At 37.0% G+C, this 27,848-nt stretch overlaps 1 protein-coding gene across 1 annotated transcript in view; it reads right to left on the bottom strand.

Annotated features, from left to right (window-relative positions):
* The window catches only part of ATL1 (atlastin GTPase 1), a 77,869-nt gene that overhangs the window by 32,388 nt on the left and 17,633 nt on the right, over positions 1-27,848 (bottom strand). Inside the window, 3 exon segments of the mRNA XM_060294791.1 lie at positions 3,824-3,928; positions 4,394-4,528; positions 6,535-6,782. Coding sequence (XP_060150774.1) covers positions 3,824-3,928; positions 4,394-4,528; positions 6,535-6,782 — 488 coding nt within the window.

Raw genomic sequence — 27,848 nt, 5'->3', positions numbered from 1 at the left:
GAAAACATCAATGAAACTAAGAGGTAGTTGAAAAAATAAAATCAACAAGTCATTAGCTAGACTAACCAAGAGAAAAAGAGAGAGGGCTCAAATAAATAAAATCAGAAATGAAAGAGGAGAAATTACTACTGATACCACAGAAATACAAAAGATCATAAGAGACCACTATGAACAGTTATATGCCAACAAATTGGACAACCTATAAGAAATGGATAAATTTCTAGAAACATGCAATCTTCCAAGACTGAATCATGAAGAAAAAAATGTCTGAATAAACTCATTATTAATAAGGGATTGAAACAGGAGTCAAAAATCTCCCAACATGCAAAAGCCCAGGACCAGATGGCTTCATTGGCAAATTCTATAAAACATCCAAAGAAGATTTAATACCTAGCTTTCTAAAAATATTCCAAAAAATTGAAGAGGAGGAAAATCTTCCAAACACATCTTACAAAGCCAGCATTACCCTGACACCAAAACCAGAGAAGGACACCACAAAAAAGGAAACTACAGGCCAATATTCCTGATGAATATAGGTACAAAAATCCTCAACAAAATATCAGCAAACTAAATCCAACAATACATTAAAAGGGTCATACACCATAACTACGTGGGATTTATTCCAGGGATGCAATGATGATTTAACATCCACAAATCATTCAACACAACACATTACATTGAGAAAATGAAGGTTAAAAATCATATGATCATCTCAATAGATGCAGAAAAAGCATCTGACAAAATTCTTCCATTTATGATAAAAACTCTCAACAAAGTGGATATATAGAGGAAATGTACCTCAACATAACAAAGGCTATATATGACAAACCCAGAGCTAACATCGTACTCAAGGCAAAAGGCTGAAAGATTTTTCTCTAAGATCAGGAACAAAACAAGGATGCCCACTCTTGCCACTGTTACTCAACATTGTGTTTGAAGTCCTAGCTACAGCAATTAGGCAAGAAAAATAAATGGCATCTAAACTGGAAAAGAAGGAGTAAAACTGTCACTGTTTGCTACTTCATGATACTATATATAGAAAACCCTGAAGACTCTAACAACAACAGAAAAACCTGTTAGAACTAATAAATGAATTCAGTAAAGTCATGGGATACAAAATCAATATACAGAAACCCGTGGCATTTCTATATACTAATAATAAACTATCTGAAAAAGAAATTAAGAAAACAATTCCATTTACAATTGCATCAGTAAGAATAAAATACCTAGGAGTAGATTTAACCAAGGAGATGAAAAACCTGTACACTGAAAACTATATGTCACTGATTAAAAAGTTAAAGACACCAAAAAATGGAAAGATATTCAGTCCTCATGTATTTAATGTTGTTAAAATGTCCATACTACCCAAAGCAATCTATAGATTCAACGAAATCCCTATCAAAATGCCAAATGCATACTTTATAGAACTAGAACAAATAATTCTAACATTTGTATGGAATCAAAGAAGCCCCTGAATAGTCAAAACAATCTTGAGAAAGAAGAACAAATCTGGAGGTATCACACTCCCTGATTTTAAACTTTATTACAAAGCTATAGTAATCAAAATAGCATGGTACTGGCACAAAAAAGACACATAAATAAACGGAATGGAATTGAAAACCCAGAAATAAACCTATACATATATGGACAAGTAATCTATGATAAAGGAGCAAAGAATGTACAAAAAAGAGAAAGGACAGTCTCTTCAATAAATGGTGCTGGTAAAACTGGACAGCCACAAGCAAAAGAATGAAACAAGATGACTATCTTACACCACACACAAAAATTAACTCAAAGTGGATTAAAGACTTGAATATAAGACCTTAAACCATAAAATTCCTAGAAGAAAACACAGGTGGTAACCTCACTGGCATCTGTCTTAGTTATGCTTTTGTGGATCTGATTTGAAAGGCAAGGGAAACAAAAGTTAAAATAAACAAATGGGACTATATCAAACCGAAAAGCTTTTGCAGAGTGAAGGAAACGATCATTAAAACGTAAAGGCAACCTACTGAATGGGAGAAGATATTTGCAAATCATATATCCAATAAGGGGCTAATATCCAAAATATATAAAGAACTCATACAACTCAGCATCAAACAACCCAATTAAAAATGGGCAGAGGATCTCAATAGACATTTTTCAAAAGAAGACATACAAATGGCCAACAGGCACAAGAAAAGATGTTCAACATCACTAATTATCAGGGAAATGCAAAACAAACCACAATGAGATACCACCTCCCACCTGTTAGAATGGCTATTATTGAAAAGATAAGAAATAATACATGTTGGAGAGGATGTGGAGAAAAGGGAACCCTCATACACTGTTGGTGGGATTGTTAATTTGTGCAGCCACTAGGGAAAACAGTATGGAGATTCTTCAAAAAGTTCAGAACAGAACTACCATATGACCCAGCAATTCCACATCTGGGTATTTACCTGAAAAGCATGAAAACAATATTCAAAAGGATATATGCACCCCTATGTTCAATGCAAAATTATTTACAATAGCCAAGATATGGAAACACCTTTAGCATACAACAATGGATGAATGGATAATGAAGATGTAACACACACACACACACACACACCACACTGGAATACTACTTGGCCATAAAAAAGAAGGAAATCCAGACTTTGTGACAACATGGATGGACCTTGATGGTATTATGCTAAATGAAATAGATCATATGGATAAAGACAAATACCATGTGATTTTACTCATAAGTGGAATCTAAAAACAAAATGAACAAATAAAATAAAAATGAACTCATAGAGATCAGATTAGTGGTTACCTGGGGAGAAGGGGGGTGAGGGCTGGGCAAAATGGATAAAGGGGGTAACTGTATAGTGATGGGTAGTAACTAGACTTGTGGTGGTGATCACTGTATACAGATGTTGAACTATAATGCTATACACCTGAAACTTATATAATAATTTTTTTAAAAAGCTAGGTAATCATAGGTTATAATCATGACTTATTTTAAAGTCCTTTACAAAAAAATTCAGTCTTCCTTCTATCCATCCTTTCACTGTCCTAACTACACATAATGCCCTGGTTGCCGGTTCACTAGCTCCATTCTCCCCACATACTTATAATTTCAGCTTTGACTTACTCATCCTAACCACTTTGCCTTTCCTACCGTTTAAAACTATTTTACCTTTCTTTGATGGTCTGCTTCTTGGTTACTGTCTCTTCTTGCTCTTTCCGGTGAATAGAAAATCTAAAAATTGTCTTAAAATTTTTAGGCTATGTGTTCTGTGATCATAGTAAAACCCTCAAGGACTTTCAGGACAATTTATAAAGCACACAATAACTTCAAAAACAATACTTAAAAAAAGAGAGAGGAAAAAAGGAAAGAAAGACATTTACCTTCCTAAATGCACATTAAGATACTATAAAAAGTTGTGAACATATATAAATGTTTCTACTGGCTATATAAAACAAAATTTGCATTTATAAATCTTATTTCATTAAATGTAACTAATAATAGGTAGTCTCAGTGTATCTACATACATTATAAGATTTAACATTATTGACTTTATTGTAGGCTTGAAATAGAAAAAATTATCAATAAGACAATATAACATTTTCTGACTAAAGCAGGCAATTTGAAAACTGATCAGAAATTAGATTATAGTAATAAAACAATTCCACTCTTAAGGAAATCATAAGAACTGGTATGCTAATTGAGTCAAATAATAGATATAATTTACCATTTCTGTTGTTTGTCTCACTACCACATGTATATAGAAATACATATATTCATAATTTTTATTTAAAGAAACATCCATCAAAATGGATTTATTTTATTCCATACCTGTATTGAGCTGATCATTGTGCTAAGGGCAAATACTGTGGCCGAATCTCTCAAAGTTGACTGACTATCAAAGGTTCCCTGAGTATCCATCAATAGCACTGCAACCTATAGGCAAGTAGAGTACATTATTGATATTTTATAGAACATGCAGGGTATTAGGGTTACTACAAAGTTAACACCATAAGAACTAAAGCAAACCATTAGCAATGAATACTTAATAGGTAATTTTTCACATGTGCCATGAATGCCACTGAAAATAAAAATATTAATTACCTGCTGACTAGTATAATGATTAATTTTCACTGGTAATCCAACATAACAGAAATAGCACTGAAACAAAGTATAGATGTTAGCTAGCTGATCTGCTGTTCTATTGTCCCTATGATTTTGCCTTCTGTGATCAGTAGAAAGGGAAACTGGGAACATGAAATAGGATGCTACCCACTTCCCTTTTAAACTTCATGTCAAGCGGTCACAATTAGTTTTCAAAAGAGCATTTTGGAGGATCCTGAAAAGTGGTAACTGTTGGCAAGTGAAAACTCAATTTTTTTTAAGAAGTTCACACCATACCTTTTTACCGTCAGGTTTATTGATAAGGAAGATTTCACTCCATATCTGGATTCCCGTGGTCTCTCGTTCAGACCCACCTCTCCACGAAAAGCCAGTCAATGGTTCATTGTAATCTCCAACCCAATCAACTGATTCCTATAAATTAAGGAAGTCTATGATATTGAACTAGATATGTAGTACAGGTTCTTCCACTCATCCATACCAGTTTGTATCCCTCTCCAACTCTAGACAAAAGGAAACAACGTATGCACATCTATTATATTGATACAATTACTTTATTTACTCATCCAAAAAATAATTATGAAGGAGCAACCATCTGTCACATTTTATGCTACATCCTGGGGATACAAAGATATCATTCCAGATAAGCGGAAGTTCACAGCCTAACAGGGGGACAGACATGCTAACAAACCATTATGATGCACTATATGCATGCCAAAATGGGCGTGTATATTAGATATACATGGAAGCATAGGAAAAGAAACAACTAACTCTTGGTCAGTTAAGACTTCATAGGAGAAGTGATATTAAAGCTAAGACTTGAAGGATGTTTAGGAACTTTCCAGGTGAGCAAACTCAGGGAGGGCATTCCAGAAACAAAGAAATAAAGGTGTGAGAGAGCATATTATGTCAGGATATACACAATAATAATATACACAAATGTTTTGCTATTGGGAGAGGAGGGAGCGAACAGCAGGAGGAGAAGCACCTAGTAAAAAAAAAAAACCAAATCTGTTACACTTTAATCTGAGCCAATGCTATTTAACATAAGCAACATGACAAGCGTTATTATTTCATTGTAATGTTTATCGCACAGTTTAAATTATGAATATGCCTAAAGCTATATAATCCCAAAGAATGGAAAGTATACTAATTTTGTTCACTCAATTTTCCCACCTACGTTAAGTGTGTACTAATGTTGGTATGATAGAAATAGAAAGTGGTAAGAATTTTGTTTGCTTTCAAAGCCTGGAAGTATTTTGGTTGTTCTGTTCTTAATTTGTTTGGACTGAGGCTAGAGATAGAAGATGTTAAAGCTAACATTACCAAGTTGTTCAAAAATACCCTACCTATAAAAGATCAATCCGAAATGGAGAATTATGATATAAATGCATAATACAAAGTTTCTTTGGGTAGTATGTCTATTCTGCCTCAACATTCATATTGGCACCCGAATTACTAAGGGTAAAAGGGTAGAAAAAAAATACTGGTGTGCTCTCTACTCCTAACCTTCTGTTCCCTGACTGTAATCTCCTATTTATTCTTCTGCTTTTGGTTGATCCTAGGCCCCTTAAAGTCTCCTTTCTATGCCACACTATTGTCTCAAATGTTATGACACTGTTGGCTGCCTTTGGGGGTGGGTTAAGGGTGAGACTGAGTGGGAAAAGATAACAGAACTTTGTGGAATAACAGCAAGATACACTTGATAGGTTTTGGGGCTACACAGGTATTTACATTTTCAAAAAAAAGCAAAGGTACACTTCAGATTGGTGCATGTAACTATATGTAAATTTTACAACAAAAGAAAAAAACTAAATAAATACTGAAATATATAATAATGATGTATATTGAAATATTTATAGGGAAGCATACTGAAGTCAACAATTTACTTTGAAATGAACCAAAAAATAAGATGGAGCAATGGATTGAAACAGGGAAGAATAGCTGGAGACACATGTGATAAAGCAAGAATATTAATGTTAATGGTAGAATCTAGGTAGTGCTTATCCAGGTGTCTACGGTAAAATTCTTTTAACTCTGCTGCATGCATGAAAAATGTCATAATAAATGTTGGGGGGAAAATGATTATAATAAAAATTATGACAAAAGTTATTCGACATTTTAAACACTATTTAACATGTAAAGTTTATAACCGTATCACTGTACTTGTCTCTTTTCAAAAGAGCTTAAAAAATAAGTTACGTTCTAAGGGAAATGTAGCAAAGTGGCTTCAGACAAAAGTGGCCTATATAGTTTGGTGCCGACAGCACCAAAGTTGGAATGGTTACACGATAGCATTTTTAAACTAGTTCATCTTTAGGGAACATAATAATGGAAATCTTGGACACTACTACTAAATAAAAACACAAAGTCATAAAAGCACAGAAATCAGAAAACTTTTCAAAGCACCTCTTCCCTACCTGCTTATACATGTATCTCAACATGAAGTCCATCAGGAATGATTTTCCTTTTCTAAATGCTCCAGCAACAGATACAGCAACGACCTCCTTGTCCCTGATAGCCTCTGAGAGAAGGATCCGATTTAGTGCAGTTTCATCTAATTCAAAGGAATGGTCATCTCTGACAATGAGGACTTGGACTGGTCCTGCCTTTTTCACTGGCTCTTCCTCTTCAGAGCTCCATTCATACCCCTTTTCTGAAAAGCCACCTATTGAATAAAATAAGAATTTATTCAGCAAATTATCTCAAAACACAGGAAATGTATATGTACCTCTCAACATTCAAACCTCTGAAACAGGAGCACAGTGGAATTAGAAATGCTCATTTTATTGACATATATTGATGTCATTTACACCATATCTCCGACTTACATCTGGTCTTTCTGATCAAGTGGCCAAATCAAACAGAATTTTATTTTTAAGAAAGCTCTAAATCAGTGCAGAGATCTCTGTTTGCTGAGTAAGAAAAAAAAATCAAAGCAAAGGGCTCTACTTTTGGAGAAGAATAAAATAGCCTTAGTTTACACTTAATCCCTTAGAAATAAGTTTAGTTATTCACATGAAAGATCCTTGCAACACTTCTTAAAGCTGAACATGCATATGCGGAAATACACAGAGGGACTCAAAATCACATATTCTTGAAACTGGAATAAATCTCTAAAGCACCCAGTTCAGCTCCGTCCAATGCATGCAACCCACCTACAAAATCCTAGACTCTTAATTGTCTAAAATTATACCTTGTAGCAATGGAAGTTACAGATAATTAAATTGGGTAGGGCCAGATTACAGAAGACCTTCAAATCTATGGAAGAGAGGTCTGGATATAATTCAATAAAAAAAAAATAAGAAGCTTTTCGAAAGTTACTTTGTGTGGAGAGCTTATAAAAAAGGTTTGTGACTCTGGGAAATTACTAAATCTCTCAGTTCCTCCAACTGTAAAACAGAAACTATTAATAGTACCTATTTAATAGGGTTGTTGAAAAGATTAAGGGAGGTACTATATGTAAAGTGTTGAGAACAGTGCTTGGCACACAGCAAGCTCATAAAGCTTAGCTATTATCATCATCATCACCACCACTATCTTGGGATTATAAACTGAACTAAGTATTCCCAGAAGTTTCTGCCTATTTTCTATAAATTTATATGTGTTTGTGTGTGCATGTATGTGTGTGTTCACATGTGTGTGTTTTCAGAGTTTTCTATTTAATTGTCAGAAATACTGTTTTTGACAGAGGTCCTCTTTTAGAAATCATCCCTAATATACAAGAATTTTAGAACGCTAGACCTTGGCATTTGCAGTATATTACAAAACAACTTCAATGTGTCAAGTGACACATTCTTATATCCATAGCCTTCTTAATGTAACTTTGTAATGTCCTCCCACTTTGACTCCGGGGTCAGCCATGTAATTTGTTTTAGCAGACATGACACAGCAGAGACTTGAAAAAGCACTTGTGTGTTTCCATTTTGCTCTTTGGTCTCTGCCATTCATCATGAGAATATTCCCAGACTAGTCTGCTGCAGGATGAGAGACACTTGGAGCAGAGGCAAACTGCCCGGGTCCAGCCAAGGCCCACAGCAAGCCAACCCCCAGCCACATGAGGGAGCCCAGTCAGGATCAACAGATTTGTCTAACAACCATTTCAACATGTGACCAATAAATACTACTGTTCTATGCCCCTGAGGTTTTGTGACTATTTATTATGCAACATAACAGGCAATAAATAACTGATACACCCTACAACCCCTTCCTCTAGAAAGGCAGTATGGTGTAGGGGTTAAAAACACAGGCTCTGGAACCAGACTGCTGAGATTCCAATCAAGACTTCCCCATTTCTTAGCTGAGTAACCTTAGATAAGTTGTTTAACCGCTTTGTGTCTACCTCATAAAGTTGCTGTGAATTAATATATGCATGTAACACACTTAGAACACTGGCTGGTATATGTATTGGTATATGCTATTAGCATTATTATAGATTTACGAAACTAAAGCCAAATATGTAACTGACTTTGCCCAAGGGAAATAAATGCAATTTCTATATTACGCAACCTACCATGGATGCCTTCTTGTGTTATTTATTTATTGCTTTCAATATCGCAGGAAGGTATTTATTATTATCTGTATTTTTGACACATGAGAAAGAACTAACTGGATTAAGTAACTTTCCCAAGATCACACCCACTAGAGTTCACATAGTAACTGTCAATTTCGGTTTAGATCCCAGGTAATTAAACTTTAATCTCAGAACTTTCCACTATAATATTCTGCCTCTTTAGTGGAAATCAAATAACTTTTGGACAACACATAAATGGGCTCATTTGCTTTCTATCAAAAGAACAGAAAGTCAAAACATACATCAATTAATTCCTCAGATCAGATATATGACCTAGCCTCAAATCAACCCTTAATAATATTAATTTTGAAATAAACTGGGCTCTTAAATAACCTTTCATCCAAATTTTTGAAAACATATTTAAATAGACATTCTTCATTATGTCTGTCTGATAAGAAGTCTCATAACTAGAGAAAAACAAGGCAGTTATATTTCTCAGCATAATTTTAAATGAGTTTTCAGATCATATTGATGTATGTATACACATATATCACATTGATAACTACATATATTGCTGTTCATCTATAAGGTAATGCCATTGAAATACTACAAATCTAACACATAATTTTAGTTTTTCATTAGTGGAGATAGACATACACCATTACTTTCTGAGCAACAGTATGAAGCATCTGCAGACAACAAAACCACTGCATTAGCCATGAATCACAGTTGTTCTCTCTGCAAAGTTAAGAAAAATTGATTTTACATCTAACAGACAATAGCTTCTATATTGCCATATCACAGATGCTGGAGTCAGAGTCTTTGTTTAAATCCTAGCTTCACAACTTACACATATAAGAAGTTGTGTAAGTTATTTCACCTCCTAATGACTCACCATCTTCCATATGAAAAATGAGATTAAGAATGGTACCTACGGGACTTCCCTGGTGGTGCAGTGGTTGAGAATCTGCCTGCCAATGCAGGGGACACGGGTTCGACCCCCTGGTCCAGGAAGATCTCACATGCTGTAGAGCTACTAAGCCTCTGTGCCAAAACTACTGAGCCTGTGCTCTGAAGCCTGTGAGCCACACCTACTGAAGCCCGCGCACCTAGAGCTCATGCTTCGCAACAAGAGAAGCCACTGCAATGAGAAGCCCGTGCACTGCAACGAAGAGTAGCTCCCGCTCACCGCAACTAGAGAAAGCCTGCGCACAGCAACGAAGACCCAATGCAGCCATAAATAAATAAATAAAAGAATGGTACCTACATCCGAGGCTTTGTGATGATTAAATGAAGTAATATTTATTAAATGAAGACCAAAGAGCTTGATAAATATTACGTGCCTAATGATGGTGACCACCTAATATTGCTATTATTTATTACCTATTCATATTTTATTCCAGCATTACTTACCCATCTAATTTCAGCCTCAGTAAAAGGTCCTTTCTGAGGGCAACAACACACATTCTTTGATGAACCTCCTTACCTATGGTGTAGTTTTAATCTGCATATACAACTGATGTGAATCAGGAAGGCTGGCTAGACATAATATTTTGGATAGAAAAACATCTTCAGAGTTGAAAACTAGATCACAACTTTCCACAGACTGAAATAATTCTCTAAGATTGCTTGTAGCTAACTACATATATGCAAGAGGTACTCTGAATGGAATTTCTCGGTTGTAATTTTTTTCAAATATTCAACTTCACAACGTGTTCAGAAATTTTTTCTAAGTGGCTGTAGCAAATTCTCACTCCGCACCCACTCCCAGCAGTTTATTAGACAGTCTATTGATTCACATTCTTTCCAACACTCGGTTTTGCCTGACTTTTAAAGTTTTGTCCATTGGATAGGTATAAAATAAGTAAGTGGGGCTTCCCTGGTGGCACAGTGGATGAGAGTCCGCCTGCCGATGCAGGGGACATGGGTTCGTGCCCCAGTCCGGGAAGATCCCACATGCCGTGGAGCAACTGGGCCCGTGAGCCATGTCCGCTGAGCCTGCGCGTCCGGAGCCTGTGCTCCGCAACGGGAGAGGCCGCAACAGTGAGAGGCCCGCGTACCGCAAAAAAAAATAATAAAAATAAGTAAGTGGTCTCTCACTGTAGTCCTGACGTACGTTTCTCTAAATGCTAATGAAGTGAGGACATGCCTTTTGTTCATTTTTTTCTATTAGATTGTCTTTTTCTTAATGATTTATAGTGGTTCTTTATATATTTTGAATGCTAGACCTTTGTTAGTTATGTGTATAGCAAAAATCCTCTGCTTGTCGTTTCACTTTCCTTAAGCTGTTACTGATGAACAGCAATTATTAATTTTGACATAATAGATTTTATTATTTTATCATTAGCACTTTGTATGTCATGTTTAAGAAATTATTCCTTACAAAATCATAAAAGACATTCATATATATTGTTCTAGTTTTTAAGTTTTGCTTTTGATATTTAAGTTCTTAATCAACCAGGAGCTGCTAACTGTATAAGAGGTGAGATAGAATTCCAACTTGATTTTTTCAATACGAGTAACAAAATTTTCAGATTTCTATTTAACAAAGAGTCTAGTGGTCTGCCATGTCATAGTTAAGAGTTACACACACACACATACACACACACACACACACACACACGGACCCAGAAAGAGACAGGGAGACAGAGAAAGAGAGACTTTGTTTCTGACCTCGCAATTTTTTTTTCTTTTTTTTTAACATATTTTTTTAAACATCTTTATTGGAGTATAACAGCTTTACAATGGTGTGTTAGTTACTGCTATATAACAAAGTGAATCACCTATACATATACATATATACCCATATCTCCTCCCTCTTGCGTCTCCCTCCCACCCTCCCTATTCTACCCCTCTAAGTGGTCACAAAGCACCAAGCTGATCTCCCTGTGCTATGCCGCTGCTTCCCACTAGCTATCTATTTTACATTTGGTAGTGTATATATGTCCATGCCACTCTCTCACTTCGTCCCAGCATACCCTTCCCCCTCCCCGTGGACTCAAGTCCATTCTCTATGTGTGTCTTTATTCCTATCCTGCCCATAGGTTCTTCAGAAGCATTTGTTTTTTAGATTCCATATTTATGTGTTACCATATGGTATTTGTTTTTCTCTTTCTGAATTACTTCACTCTGTATGACAGACTCTAGGTCCATCCACCTCACTACAAATAACTCAATTTCGTTTCTTTTTATGGGTGAGTAATATTCCATTGTATATATGTGCCATATCTTCTTTATCCACTCATGTGTCCACGGACACTTAAGTTGCTTCCATGTCCTGGCTATTGTAAATTGAGCTGCAATGAACAATGTGGTACATGACTCTTTTTGAATTATGGTTTTCTCAGGGTATACGCCCAGTAGTGGGATTACAGGGTCAAATGGTACTTCTATTTTTACTTTTTTTAAGGAACCTCCACACTGTTCTCCATAGTGGCTGTATCAATTTACATTGCCACCAACAGTGTAGGAGGGTTCCCTTTTCTCCACACCCTCTCCAGCATTTATTGATTGTAGATTCTTTGATGGTGGCCATTCTGACTGGTGTGAGGTGATACCTCATTGTAGTTTTGATTTGCATTTCTCTAATAATAAGTGATATTGAGCATCCTTTCATGTGTTTGTTGGCAATCTGTATATCTTCTTTGGAGAAATGTCTATTTAGCTCTTCTGCCCATTTTTGGATTGGGTTGTTTGTTTTTTTGATATTGAGCTGCATGAGCTGCTTGTAAATTTTGGAGATTAATCCTTTGTCAGTTGCTTCATTTGCAAACATTTTCTCCCACTCAGAGGGTTGTATTTTGGTCTTGTTTATGGTTTCCTTTGCTGTGCAAAAGCTTTGAAGTTTCATTAGGTCCCATTTGTTTATTTTTGTTTTTATTTCCATTTCTCTAGGAGGTAGGTCAAAAAGGATCCTGCTGTGATTTATGTCATAGAATGTTCTGCCTAGGTTTTCCTCTAAGAGTTTGATAGTGTCTGGCCTTACACTTAGGTCTTTAATCCATTTTCAGTTTATTTTTGTTTACGGTGTTAGGGAGTGTTCTAATTTCATTCTTTTACATGTAGCTGTCCAGTTTTCCAGCCCCATTTATTGAAGAGGCTGTCTTCTCCATTGTATATTCTTGCCTCCTTTATCAAATATAAGGTGACCCTATGTGCATGGGTTTATCTCTGGGCTTTTTATCCTGCTCCATTGATCTTTCTGTTTTTGTGCCAGTACCATACTGTCTTGATTACTGTAGCTTTGTAATATAGTCGGAAGTCCAGGTGCCAGATTACTCCAGCTCTGTTTTTCTTTCTCAAGATTGCTTTGGCTATTCGGGGTGTTTTGTGTTTCCATACAAATTGTGAAATTTTTTGTTCTAGTTCTGTGAAAAATGACATTGGTAGTTTGAAAGGGATTGCAATGAATCTGTAGATTGCTTTGGGTAGTATAGTCATTTTCACAATGTTGATTCTTCCAATCCAAGCACATGGGATATACCTCCATCTGTTTGTATCATCTTTAATTTCTTTCATCAGTGTCTTACAGTTTTCTGCATATAGGTCCTTTGTCTCCTTAAGTAGGTTTATTCCTAGGTATTTTATTCTTTTTGTTGCAATGGTAAATGGGAGTGTTTCCTTAATTTCTCTTTCAGTTTTTTCATCATTAGTGTATACGAATGCAAGAGATTTCTGTGCATTAATTTTTTTTTTTTTTTTTTGTGGTACGTGGGCCTCTCACTGCTGTGGCCTCTCCCGTTGCGGAGCACAGGCTCCGGATGTGCAGGCTCAGTGGCCATGGCTCACGGGCCCAGCCGCTCTGCAGCATGTGGGATCTTCCTGGACTGGGGCATGAACCCGTGTCCCCTGCATCAGCAGGGGGGCTCTCAACCACTGCGCCACCAGGGAAGCCCTGTTGGAAGATTTTTAATCACAGTTTCAATTTCAGTGCTTGTGATTGGTCTGTTTATATTTTCTATTTCTTCCTGGTTCAGTCTCAGAAGGTTGTACTTTTCTAAGAATTTGTCCATTTCTTCCACTTTGTCCATTTTATTGGCATATAGTTACTTGCAGTAATCTCTCATGATCCTTTGTATTTCTGCAGTGTCAGATGTTACTTCTTTTTCATTTCTAATTCTATTCATTTGAGTCTTCTCCCTTTTTTTCTTGATGAGTCTGGCTAATGGTTAATCAATTTTGCTTATCTTCTCAAAGAACCAGCTTTTAGTTTAATTGATCTTTGCTATAATTTCCTTCATTTCTTTTTCATTTATTTCTGCTCTGATCTTATGATTTCTTACCTTTTGTTAACTTTGGGGGTTTTTCGTTCTTTCTCTAATTGCTTTAGGTGTAAGGTTAGTTTGTTTATTTCAGGTATTTCTTGTTTGTTGAGGTAGGATTGTCGTGTTATAAACTTCCCTCTTAGAAATTCTTTTGCTGCGTCCCATATGTTTGGGTCATCGTGTTTTCACTGTTATTTGTTTCTTGGTATTTTTTGATTTCCTCTTTGATTTCTTCAATGATCTCTTGGTTAATCAGTAGTGTATTGTTTAGCCTCCATGTGTTTGTATTTTTTACAGATTATTTCCTGTAACTGACATCTAGTCTCATAGTGCTGTGGTCATACAAGATTCTTGACATGATTTCAATTTTCTTAAATTTACCAAGGCTTAATTTGTGACCCAAGATATGATCTATCCTGGAGAATGTTCCATGAGCACTTGAGAAGAAAGTGCATTCTGTTGTTTTTGGATTTTCCTATAAATATCAGTTAAGTCCATCTTGTTTAATGTATAATTTAAAGCTTGTGTTTCCTTACTTATTTTCATTTTGGATGATCTGTGCACTAGTGAAAGTGGGGTGTTAGAGTCCCCTACTATGATTGTGTTACTGTCTATTTCCCCTTTTATGGCTGTTAGCATTTGCCTTATGTACTGAGGTACTCCTATATTGGGTGCATAAATATTTACAATTGTTATATCTTCTTCTTGGATTGATCCCTTGATCATTATGTAGTGTCCTTCTTTGTCTCTTGTAATAGTCTTTATTTTAAAGTCTATTTTGTCTGAATATGAGAATTGCTACTCCAGCTTTCTTTTGATTTCCATTTGCATGGAGTATCTTTTTCCATCCCTTCACTTTCAGACTGTATGTGTCCCTAGGTCTGAAGTGGGTCTCTTGTAGACAGCATATATATGGGTCTTGTTTTTTTATCCATTCAGCCAGTCTATGTCTTTTGGTTGGAGCATTTAATCCATTTACATTTAAGGTAGTTATCAATATGTACGTTCCTATTACCATTTTCTTAATTGTTTTGGGTTTGTTATTGTAGGTCTTTTCCTTCTCTTGTGTTTCCTGCCTAGAGAAGTTTCTTTAGCATTTGTTATAAAGCTGGTTTGGTGGTGCTGAATTCTCTTAGCTTTTGCTTGCCTGTAAAGGTTTTAATTTCTCTGTTGAATCTGAATGAGATCCTTGCTGGGTAGGGTAATCTTGGTTGTAGACTTTCCCCTTTCATCACTTTAAATATGTCCTGCCACTCCCTTCTGGCTTGCAGAGTTTCTGCTGAAAGATCAGCTGTTAACCATATGGAGATTCCCTTGTATGTTATTTGTTTTTCCCTTGCTGCTTTTAATATTTTTTCTTTGTATTTAATTTTTGATAGTTTGATTAATATGTGTCTTGGCGTGTTTCTCCTTGGATTTACCCTGTATGGGACTCTCCGCTCTTCCTGGACTTGATTATTTCCTTTCCCATATTAGGAAAGTTTTCAACTATAATTTTTTCAAATATTTTCTCAGTCCCTTTCTTTTTCTCTTCTTCTTCTGGGACCCCTATAATTCGAATGTTGGTTCATTTAATGTTGTCCCAGTGGTCTCTGAGACTGTCCTCAATTCTTTTGATTCTTTTTTCTTTATTCTGCTCTGTGGTAGTTATTGCCACTATTCTATCTTCCAGGTCACTTATCTGTTCTTCTGCCTCAGTTATTCTCCTATTGATTCCTTCTAGAGAATTTTTAATTTCATTTATTGTGTTGTTCATCATTGTTGGTTTGCTCTTTAGTTCTTCTAGGTCATTGTAAAATGTTTCTTGTGTTTTCTCCATTCTAGTTCCAAGATTTTGGATCATCTTTACTATCATTACTCTGAATTCTTTTTCAGGTAGGCTGCCTATTTCCTCTTCATTTGTTTGATCTGGTGGGTTTTTACCCTGCTCTTTCATCTGCTCCATGTTTCTCTGTCTTCTCATTTTGCTTAACTTACTCTGTTTGGGGTCTCCTTTTTGCAGGCTGCAGGTTCATATTCCCGTTGTTTTTGGTGTCTGCCCCCAGTGGCTAAGGTTGGTTCAGTGGGTTGTGTAGGCCTCTGTCTATGTTTTGGTGGATGAGGCTGGATCTTGTCTTTCTGGTGGGCAGGACTGCATCCAGTGGTTTGTTTTGGGGTGTATGTGACCTTATTATGATTTTAGGCAGCCTCTCTGCTAATGGGTGGAATTGTGTTTCTCTCTTGCTAATTGTTTGGCATAGGGTGCCCAGCACTGTAGCTTGCTGGTCGTTGATTGGAGCTGGGTCTTAGCATTGAGATGGAGATCTCTGGGAGAGCTTTCACCATTTGATACTCCATGGAGCCAGGAGGTCTCTGGTGGACCGATGTCCTGAACTCAGCTCTCCCACCTCAGAGGTACAGGCCTGACACCCGGCCCAAGCACGAAGACCCTGTCAGCCACAGGGCTCAGAAAAAAGGGAGAAAAGAAGAAAGAAAGAAAGTAAAGTAAAATAAAATAATATCAGTTATTAAAATAAAAAATTATTAAAAATTAAAAAGTCATAAAAAAAGGAAAGAAGAGAGCAACCAAGCCAAAAAACAAATCCACTAATGATAACAGGTGCTAAAAAGTATACTAAAAAAACCCCCCCAAAAAACAGACAGAACCCTAGGACAAATGTTAAAAGCAAAGCTATACAGACAAAATCACATAAAGAAGCATACACATACACACTCACAAAAAGAGAAAAAGGAAAAAAATATATATATATATTTTAAAAAAGAGAGCAACCAAATCAATAAAGAAATCTAGCAATGATAATAAACTCTAATTACTAAACTAAGATAAACATAAAACCAGAAACAAATTAGATGCAGAAAGCAAACCCCAAGTCTACAGTTGCTCCCAAAGTCCACCGCCTCAATTTTCGGATGATTTGTTGTCTATTCAGGTATTCCACAGATGCAGGGTACATCAAGCTGTTTGTGGAGATTTAATCCGCTGCTCCCGAGGCTGCTGGGAGAGATTTCCCTTTCTCTTCTTTGTTCACACAGCTCCTGGGGTTCAGCTTTGGATTTGGCCCCGCCTCTGTGTGTAGGTCACGTGAGGGTGTCTGTTCCCTGCCCAGACAGGATGGGGTTAAAGGAGCAGCTGATTCGGGGGCTCTGGCTCACTCAGGCCGGGTGGAGGGAGGGGTAAGGAATGCGGGGCGAGCCTGCTGTGGCAGAGGCCAGCGTGATGTTGCACCAGCCCAAGGCGCGCTGTGCGTTCTCCCCGGGAAGTTGTCCCTGGATCATGGGACTCTGGCAGTGGCAGGCTGCACAGGCTCCTGGGAGGGGAGGCGTGGATAGTGACCTGTGCTTGCACACAGGCTTCTTCGTGGCTGCAGCAGCAGCCTTAGCGTTTCATGCCTGTCTCTGGTGTCTGTGCTGATAGCTGCAGTTCGCTCCCATCTCTGGAGCTCATTTAGGCGGTGCTCTGAATCCCCTCTCCTCACACACCCCGCAGCAATGGTCTCTTGCCTCTTAGGCAGGTCCAGACTTTTTCCCGGACTCCCTTGTGGCTAGCTGTGGCGCACTAGCCCCCTTCAGGCTGTGTTCACGCAGCCAGCCCCAGTCCTCTCCCTGGGATCTGACCTCCGAAGCCCGAGCCTCAGCTCCCAGCCCCCACCTGCCCCAGCGGGTGAGCAGACAAGGCTCTCAGGCTGGTGAGTGCTGGTTGGCACTGATCCTCTGTGCAGGAGTCTCTCTGCTTTGCCCTCTGCACCCCTGTTGCTGTGCTCTCCTCTGTGGCTCTGAAGCTTCCCCCCCGTCTCTGCCAGTGAAGGGGTTTCCTAGTGTGTGGAAACTTTTCCTCTTTCACAGCTCCCTCCCAGAGGTGCAGGTCCTGTCCCTATTCTTTTGTCTCTGTTTTTCCTTTTGCCCTACCCACGTATGTGGGGAGTTTCTTGCCTTTTGGGAAGAAGGTCTGAGGTCTTCCGCCAGCGTTCAGTAGGTGTTCTGTAGTTGTTCCACGTGTAGATGTATTTGTGGTGTATTTGTGGGGAGGAAGAAGATCTCCACATCTTACTCCTCTGCCATCTTGAAGGTCTCTCTGACCTCTCAATTCTGATCCATTCACGAATTTGTCTATACCAGCACCAACAGTACACCATCTTAATCAATAGCTTTATAAAAATTCATTATATATAGTAGGTCCAGCCCCTCTTATTCTTCTAATTATTATTGGTTTTGGCTATTTTGACCCTTCCATATAAATATTAGAATCAATATGTTAGTTAAATTTTCTGAAGTTACATTAAATTTATAGATCAATTTGGAAGGAATCAATACTGCTATGGTATTATCTTCAAATCCACAAACATGAGATATCTCTCCATTTATATTTGGTCTTTTATCCCCTTGAATAAAATTTTTATAATTTGGAGTGGTGGGGGAGAAGGGATTTGTTACATTGATGGCCAGAAACATTAGTTTTTGTTGCTAACTATAACTGGTTTCATTGTTGCTTTTTTTAAAAAAAAGAATTATTTATTTATTTATTGGCTGCATTGGGTCTTCATTGCTGCGTGAGCTTTCTCTAGTTGCAGCGAGCGGGAGCTACTCTGTTGCGGTGGCTTCTGTTGTTGTAGAGCATGGGCTCTAGGCGTGCGGGCTTCAGTAGTTGTGGCTGGCAGACTCTAGAGCACAGGCTCAGTAGTTGTGGCACATGGGCTTAGTTGCTCCCCAGCATGTGGGATCTTCCTGGACCAGGGCACAAACCTGTGTCCCCTGCATTGGCAAGTGGATTCTTAACCACTGCACCACCAGGAGAGCCCCCATTGTTGCTTTTTGAATTACGTTTTATAGTTGTTGCTTGAGTAACGAAATGTAACTGACTTTAATACATTAGTCTCATGTTGCAACTTCTGCTAAACTATTATTTCCTATAAATTTTGTGTAGATACTTTTGGTTTCTTTAATGTAGAAATAGAAATAATTTTACAAATAATGAGTTTTATTCCCCCTTTTTAATTCTTATGTATTTCTTTTCTTTTTCTTGTATTATTGGACGTTCAATACAATGTTGAATAAAAGAGGTAGTAGTGGGCACAACTTCCTGATTTTAATGCAAGTGCAATATTTGAGGTTGTATTTGTTAGTTTCATTGATAGATGCACTTTATCTTATCAGGTTAAGGGAGTTCTACTTCTAGTTTACTATTGATTTTTAAAAATCATAAATAGAAAATAAATTTTATCAAATGTCTTTTCTGTATCTATTGAGATGATCATATGGTTTTTCATCTCTAGCCTGTTAATGTAGTGAGTGATATATCTTTTCACTTTTGTATGAACCTAATATTTTCAAGGTGCAGTAGCTTAATTACACACTATTGGATGCAGTTTGCTAAGATTTGTTTAGGCCTTGCACGCTATATTCATAAATGAGTTGAGTCTATGACTTTCCTTTCTCATTTTGTCTTTGGCTGGTTTTATTATCAAAGTTACATTAGCTTTATAAAATAAATTCGCAAGTTCTTCCTTTTCTATCTTCAGAAAGAGTTTATAGTAAAACATTAAACCGTTTTTTGAAATTTTGACAGAACTTGCCTGTAAAACCATCTGGGTCTGATATTTTCTTTGTGAGATAATTTTTAACTGCTACCTCAATTTTATTAATACTTATGATGCTATAATTATATTAGTAGTAATAAAGTTTTGTATTTCTTCTTGAGAAGCTTTTGGTACATTATATCTTTCTAGGAACTTTTCTCCATCCTCTAAAATTTCAGACAGTATGCCAGTAAAGATAAAGATTTGAACAGTATCATTAGTCAATCTGACCAATCTGACATCTAATAATTATAGAACCATGCATTCTTTTTAAGTTCATATGGGACATTTACCAAATAGACCAGGTACCAGGTCATAAATCAGATCTCAGCAAACTTCAGAGTATTAAAATAATACAAAATATGTTCTCTGACAATAGACAAATTAAACTAGAAATCAATAACAAGAAGATATTTAGAAAATTCCTGAATGTTTGGAAATTTAGCAGTAAATTTCTAAATAACTTATGAATAAAAGAAGGAATCATAACAAATTAGAAAATGTTGTAAACTAAATGATCCAATGAATGTTCTGATCCATTCATCAATCTGTCTATCTACAGCAGCAATACTACACTATCTTAATCAAAATAGCTTCAAGAAAAGTCACTATATATAGTGGGCAAGCCCCTCATATTTTAAAATTATTATTGGTTGTAGCTATTTTGATTCTTTCCATATAAATATTAGAATCAATATGTTGGAGTATAGTATCTTATATAGAAATAGAGAAATATGACATGTTGGAAACTTGCTTAGAGGAAATTAACACCTTGGAATGCATTTAGTAGAAAAGATGTTTGAAAAATCCTAATCTGATATCCATCTCAAGAAGTGAGAAAAAGAATGGTAGACTAAATGCAAAGAAAAGGTAGGAAATAAAGATAATGTCAGAAATCAATAAACTAGAAATACAGATTAACATGATTAATTTAGTAATCTAAAACTAAGCAAAGAAATAAAAGAGAAAACCCCCATAAATTATCAATATCAGATATGAAAAAGGGATATCACTACAGATCCTACAGATATTTAAAAGATAATATGAGAATATTATGAATAATTTTATGCTAACAAATTTGTTAACTTTAATGAAATGGACAAATTCAAAGAAAAACATTTATTTTAAAAATCACACAAGAATAAATAGAAAATATGAATAATCTTACATCTGGAAAATAAGTTAAATTCATACTTTAAAATCTTCATGCAAAAACAAAACAAAAAATAAAACTCCAGGCTCATCTGGCTTCCATGGTGAATTCTTCCAAATATTTAGAGAAAAAAATAGGCATCTTACACAAACTCTACCAGAGAACAGAAAATGAGGGACCATTCTCAACTTGTTTTGTGATTTCAGAATAACTATCATACCAAAAAGTGATAAGAACATTAAAAAAAAAGAATATTATAAGCCACTGTCTCATGAAGATAAACACAAAAATTTAAAAAAAAATAGCAATTCAACTCCAGAGACAATAAAAAATATAATACATCACAACTACACAGTATTTATTATTATAGGAATTCAAGGTTAGTTTAACATTCAAAAGGCAAGCAATATAATTGGCTACATTAAGTGAAAGAGAAAACCATATCATCTCAATAGATTCATAAAAGCAGGTATGAAAGTGCAACATTTATTTCTAATTTTAAAAAAACTCTCAACAAATTAGGAATAGAAGGAAAATTCCTTAAATTGATCAATGGTATTGACAAGTACAGCTAATATTACACTTTTTAAAAAAAATTTTATTTTTTATATAGTCATCCTAGTGAGTTTGAAGTGGTATCTCATTGTTGTTTTGGGGGCCACACTGCATGGTATGCGGGATGTTAGTTCCCCAACCACCAGGGAGTGAACCTGTGCCCCCTTCAGTGGAAGCGTGTAGTCTTAACCACTGGACCACTATGGAAGTCCCAGGTTACACTTATTTTTGAAATACTGAAAGTTTTCCCTGAAATTGGAGATCTGACATGGATCACTAGTTCTAATCAATATTATATTGGAAGTCTTAGCCAGTGCAATAGGGAAGATAATTAACCAAAAATAAAAGGATTGGAGAACAAGAAATCACATATCATTAACACAGATGACATGATTATGTATGTAGAAAATCCAAAAGAATATACAGATAATTATTAATAAATTTAGCAAAGTTTCCAGATATAAAATTGACTTTTTATTATATTCTATTCTTATATACTTGCAGCAAATAATTACAAAATGAAATTTAGAAAAACACTCACAAATATATAGTCAATTGACTTGTTCTTGGTCAATTGACTTTTTGTAACAGTTTAATTGGGATATAATTCACATACCATATAATTCACCCACTTAAAGTCAAAAATCCATTTGATGGCCCTGGTCCGGGAAGATTCCACATGCCACGGCGCAACTAAGCCTGTGCACCACAACTACTGAGCTTGCGCTCTAGAGCCCACGAGCCACAACTACTGAGCCTATGTGCCACAACTACTGAAGCTGTGTGCCTAGAGCCTGTGCTCCGCAACGAGAAGCCACTGCAATGAGAAGCCCGCACACCGCAACGAAGAGTAGTCCCCACTTGCCGCAACTAGAGAAAGCCCACGCGCAGCAACGAAGACCCAACGCAGCCAAAAATAAATAAATAAAATAATTTTAAAAATCCATTTGATGGTTTTTAATATATTCAGAGTTGTGCAAACCATCACCCTGATTAATTTTATAACACTGTGGTCACCCCCCAAAATACCCACACCCTTTAGCAGTCATCCCCATTCTCCCTTACCCACCTCCAGCCCTAGGCAACCATTAGTCTGTCAAAGATTTGCCTATTCTGGACATTTCATATAAATGGAATCATACAATATGTGATTTTTTGTGACTGTTTTCTTTTACTTAGCATAATGTTTTCTAGGTTTATCCCTGTTGTAGTATGTATCAGTACTTCATTTTTTGTGGCCAAATAATATTACATTGTTTGGATATACTACACTTTGTTTATCCATTCATTAGTCGATGGGCATTTAGGCTGTTTCCACTTTTTGGCTACAATGAATAATGCTGTTATAAACTTAATGAACAAGTTTTTGTGTGGACATATGTTTTCATTTCTCTAGGATGTTCAGTTGATTTGTGACAAAGATGCTAAGGCAACTCAATGGAGAAAGAATAGTCTTCACAACAAATGGTGCTAGAACAACTGGATATCTAAATGCAAAAAAGTAAATTTCAATATATCACACTCATATAAAATATTAACTCAAAATGGATCATAAATCTAAAGATAAAACCAAAACTATTAAATTTTTGGAAGAAAACATAAAAGAAAAGATTTATGACCTTGGATTAGGCAATGATTTCTTACATATGATGTCAAAAGCATGACCCATTGTTTTAGTCTCTTCAGGCTGCTATAACAAACTACCACAGACTGGGTAGCTTATAAACAACAGAACTTTATTTTTCACAGTTCTAGAGGCTGGAAGTTTTGAGATTAGGGTGCCAGCATGGTCAGGAAAGGAGCTTATTCCAAGTTGCAGACTTCTCATTGTATCCTCACATGGTGGCAGAGACTAGGGAGCTCTGTGGGAGTCTCTTTCATAAGAGCATTAATCCTATTCATGAGGCTCCACCCTCATTTCCTAATCACCTCCCAAATGTCCTACTTCCTAATACCATTACATTGGGCTTGAGGATTTCGACATATGAATTTTGGGGAGATTCAAATATCCAGACCATAACACCGATAAAAGAAAAAATTATAAACTGGACTTCTTCAATTAAGAACGTCTGCTCTTTGCAGAGGGCGACTGCCCCACCCACTCAGGCCCCAGGAGCCTGCTGAGCTCCCAGGCAGAACCCCTGCCCTCCAAAGTCCCCTCCAGGTCTGGTGTGTCCTTGGGCATAAGAAGGAGGCCGGGGGGATCAAGAGAGGCAGGCGGGAGAGGCCCTCTGGGGGGAGTGGGAGAGGAGCGGAGGGCGATGGTCCCGCTCACTTGGGCCCCAGGAGCCTGCTGAGCTCCCAGGCCGATCCCATGCCCTCCAAGACCCCTCCAGGCTGCATGGGTCCTTGGGGGCATAGGAAGGAGGCCGGGAGATCAGGAGAGGCAGGAGGGAGGGGCCCTCCCAGACCCAAGACTGGAGGAGCAGGAGAGGAGAGGAGGGCATTTGCCCTGCCCACTTGAGCCCAGAAAGCCTGCTGGGCTCCACGTGAGGTCCCCTGCCCTCTGAGAAGAGGGGTGGGGGGCATGCCTGGGCCCCTTCTGTTCCTTGAGCCTAAGTTCCACCTCCCACAGCCCCCAGGGCCTTTTTTGCCACCCAACGTGGCTTGCGGGCGGAAGCTCCTGTGGTGGGAGCTCAGAGTCTGAACGACTGGACTAACAGAAAACCTCAGACCTCAGGGAATATTCATCAGAGTGAGGTCTCACAGAGTTCCTCATCTCAGCACCGAGACCCAGCTCTACCCAATAGCCTACAAACTCCAGTGTGGGAAGCCTCAGGCCAAACAACAAGTAAAACAGGAACAGAATCCTACTGATTTTTTTTTTTTTTTTTAAAATGAGATGGCAAAAAAATACATCACAGATGAAGGTAAAAACCTACAAGACCAAATAAATGAAGAGGAAATGGCAATCTACCTGAAAAAGAATTCAGAATAATGGTAGTAAAGATGATCCAGAATCTCAGAAATAGAATGGAAGCACGGATTGAGAAAATACAAGAAATATTTAACAAAGATCTAGAAGGACAAACGAACAAACAACCAGAGTTGAACAACACAATAACTGAAATGAAAAATACACTAGAAGAAATCAATAACAGAATAATAGAGGCAGAAGAACGAATACATGAGATGGAAGACAAAACGGTGGAAATAACTGCCAAGGAGCAAAATAAAGAAAAAAGTATGAAAAGAATTGAAAACAATCTCAGAGATCTCTGTGACAACACTAAACGCACCAACATTCGAATTATAGGGGTCCCAGAAGAAGAAGAGAAAAAGAAAGGGTCCAAGAAAATATTTGAAGAGATTATAGTGGAAAACTTCCCTAACATGGGAAAGGAAATGGTCACCCAAGTCCGGGAAGCACAAAGAGTCCCATACAGGATAAACCCTAGGAAAAACATACCAAGACACATATTAATCAAACTAACAAAAATTAAATTCAAAGCAAGAATATTAAAAGCAGAGGGGCAAAACAAAAAATAACATACAAAGGAACCCCCATAAGGTTATCAGCTGATTTTTCAGTGGAAACTCTGCAGGCCAGAAGGGAGTGGCAGGACATACTTAAAGTGATGAAAGAGAAAAACCTATAACCAAGATTATTCTACCCAGCAAGTATCTCATTCAGATTCGATGGAGAAGTCAAAAGCTTTTCAGACAAACAAAAGCTAAGAGAATTCAGCACCACCAAACCAGCTTCACAACAAATGCTAAAGAAACTTCTCTAAGCAGGAAACACAAGAGAAGAAAAAGACACACAAAAACAAACACAAAACAATTAAGAAAATGGTAATAGGAACGTACATATCGATAATAACCTTGAATGTAAATGGATTAAATGCCCCAACCAAAAGACACAGACTGGCTGAATGGATACAAAAACAAGTCCCATATATATGCCATCTACAAGAGACCCACTTCAGACTAGGGACACATACAGACTGAAAGTGAAAGGATGGAAAAAGATATTCCATGCAAATGGAAATCAAAAGAAAGCTGGAGTAGCAATACTCATACCAGATAAAATAGACTTTAAAATAAGGACTGTTACAAGAGATAAGGAGGGACACTACATAATAATCAAAGGATCAATCCAAGAAGAAGATATAACAATTATAAATATTTATGCACCCAACACAGGAGCTCTTCAATACATAAGGCAAATGCTAACAACCATGAAAGGAGAAATCGACAGTAACACAATCATACTAGGGGACTTTAACACCCCACTTACACTAATGGACAGATCATCCATACAGAAAATAAATAAGGAAACACCAGCTTTAAATGACACAATAGACCAGATAGATTTAATTGATATTTATAGAACATTCCACCAAACAGTGGCAGAATACACTTTCTTCTCAAGTGCACACAGAACATTCTCCAAGGTAGATCACATCTTGGATCACAAATCAACCTCGGGAAATTTAAGAAAATTGAAATCGTATCAAACATCTTTCCTGACCACAACACTGTGAGACTGGAAATCAATTACAGGAAAAAAACTGTAAAAAACACAAATACATGGAGGCTAAACAGTGCACTACTAAATAACCAAGAGATCACCAGAGAAATCAAAGAAGAAGTAAAAAAAATACATAGAAACAAATGACAACAAAAACACGATGACCCAAAACCTATAGATTGCAGCAAAAAGAGTTCTAAGAGGGAAAGTTTATAGCAATTCAATCTCACCTCAAGAAACAAGAAAAATCTCAAATAAACAATCTAACCCTACACTTAAAACAACTAGAAAAAGAAGAAAAAAGAAAACCCAAAGTCAGTAGAAGGAAAGAAATCATAAATCAGAGCAGAAATAAATGAAATAGAAACGAAGAAAATAGCAAAGATCAATAAAACTAAAAGTTGGTTCTTTGAGAAGATAAACAAAATTGATAAACCTTTAGTCAGGCTCATCGACAAAAAATGAGACAGGACACAAATCAATAAAATCAGAAATGAAAAAGGAGAAATCACAACCGACACTGCAGAAATACAAAGAATTATAAGAGACTACTACACACAACTTTATGCCAATAAAATGGACAACCACGAAGAAATGGACAAATTCTTAGAAAGGTACAATTTTCCAAGACTTAACCAGGAAGAATTAGGAAATATAAACAGACCTATCACAAGTAACAAAATTGCCATAATTAAAAATCTTCCAACAAACGAAAGTCCAGGACCAGATGGCTTCACAGGCGCATTCTATCAAACATTTAGAGGAGAGCTAACACCAATCCTTCTCAAACGCTTCCAAAATATAGCAGATGGACAAACACTCCCAAATTCATTCTACGAAGGCACTATCACCATGATACCAAAACCAGAAAAAGATATCACAAAAAAAGAAAATTATAGACCAATATCACTGGTAAACATAGATGCAAAAATCCTGAATGGAATACTAGCAAACAGAGTCCAACAGCACATTAAAAGGATCATACATGATCAAGTAGGATTTATCCCAAGGATGCAAGGAATCTTAAATATATGCAAATCAAGTGGCTTCCCTGGTGGCGCAGTGGTTGAGAATCTGCCTGCTAATGCAGGGGACACGGGTTCGAGCCCTGGTCTGGGAGGATCCCACATGCCGCAGAGCAACTAGGCCTGTGAGCCACAACCACTGAGCCTGTGCATCTGGAGCCTGTGCTCTGCAACAAGAGAGGCTGTGATAGTGAGAGACCCACGCACCGCGATGAAGAGTGGCCCCTGCTTGCCACAACTAGAGAAAGCCCTCGCACAGAAACGAAGACCCAACACAGAAAAAAAAAAAATTAATTAATTAATTCCTACCCCCAACATCTTAAAAATTATATATATATATACGCAAATCAGTCAATGTGATACACCATGTTAACAAATTAAGGAATAAAAACCATATGATCATCTCAATAGATGCAGAAAAAGGTTTTGACAAAATTCAACACCCATTTACGATAAAAACTCTCCAGAAAATGGGCATAGAGGGAACCTACCTCAACATAATAAAGGCCATACATGACAAACCAACAGGAAGCATCATACTCAATACTGAAAAACTAAAAGCATTGCCACTAGGATCAGGAACAACACAAGGATATCCACTCTTGCCACTCTTATTCAACATAGTTTTGGAAGTCCTAGCCACAGCAATCAGAGAAGAAAAAGAAATACAAATTGGAAAAGAAGGAGTAAAGCTGTCACTGTTTGCAGATGACATGATACAATAAATAGAGAATCCTAAAGATGCTACAAAAAAACTACTAGAGCTAATCAATGAATTTGGTAAAGTAGTAGGATACAAAATTAATGCACAGAAATCTCTTGCATTCCTATACACTAATGATGAAAAATCTGAAAGAGAAATCAGGGAAACACTCCCATTTACCATTGCAACAAAAAGAATAATATACCTAGGAATAAACTTGCCTAAGGAGGTGAAAGACTTGTACTCAGCAAACTATAAAACACTGATGAAAGAAATCAAAGATGACATAAACAGATGGAGATATACACCATGTTTTTGGATTGGAAGAATCAATATTGTGAAAATGACTATACTACCCAAAGCAATCTACAGATTCAATGCAATCCCTATCAAACTACCAATGGCATTCTTCACAGAATTAGAACAAAACATCTTACAATTCGTATGGAAACACAAAAGACCCCGAATAGCCAA

Source organism: Globicephala melas, chromosome 2, assembly GCF_963455315.2.
Source record: "Globicephala melas chromosome 2, mGloMel1.2, whole genome shotgun sequence".
Taxonomy (NCBI): Eukaryota; Metazoa; Chordata; class Mammalia; order Artiodactyla; family Delphinidae; genus Globicephala; species Globicephala melas.
Note: the sequence above shows the minus strand (reverse complement) of the source record. Positions and strands in the feature narration are given on the sequence as shown.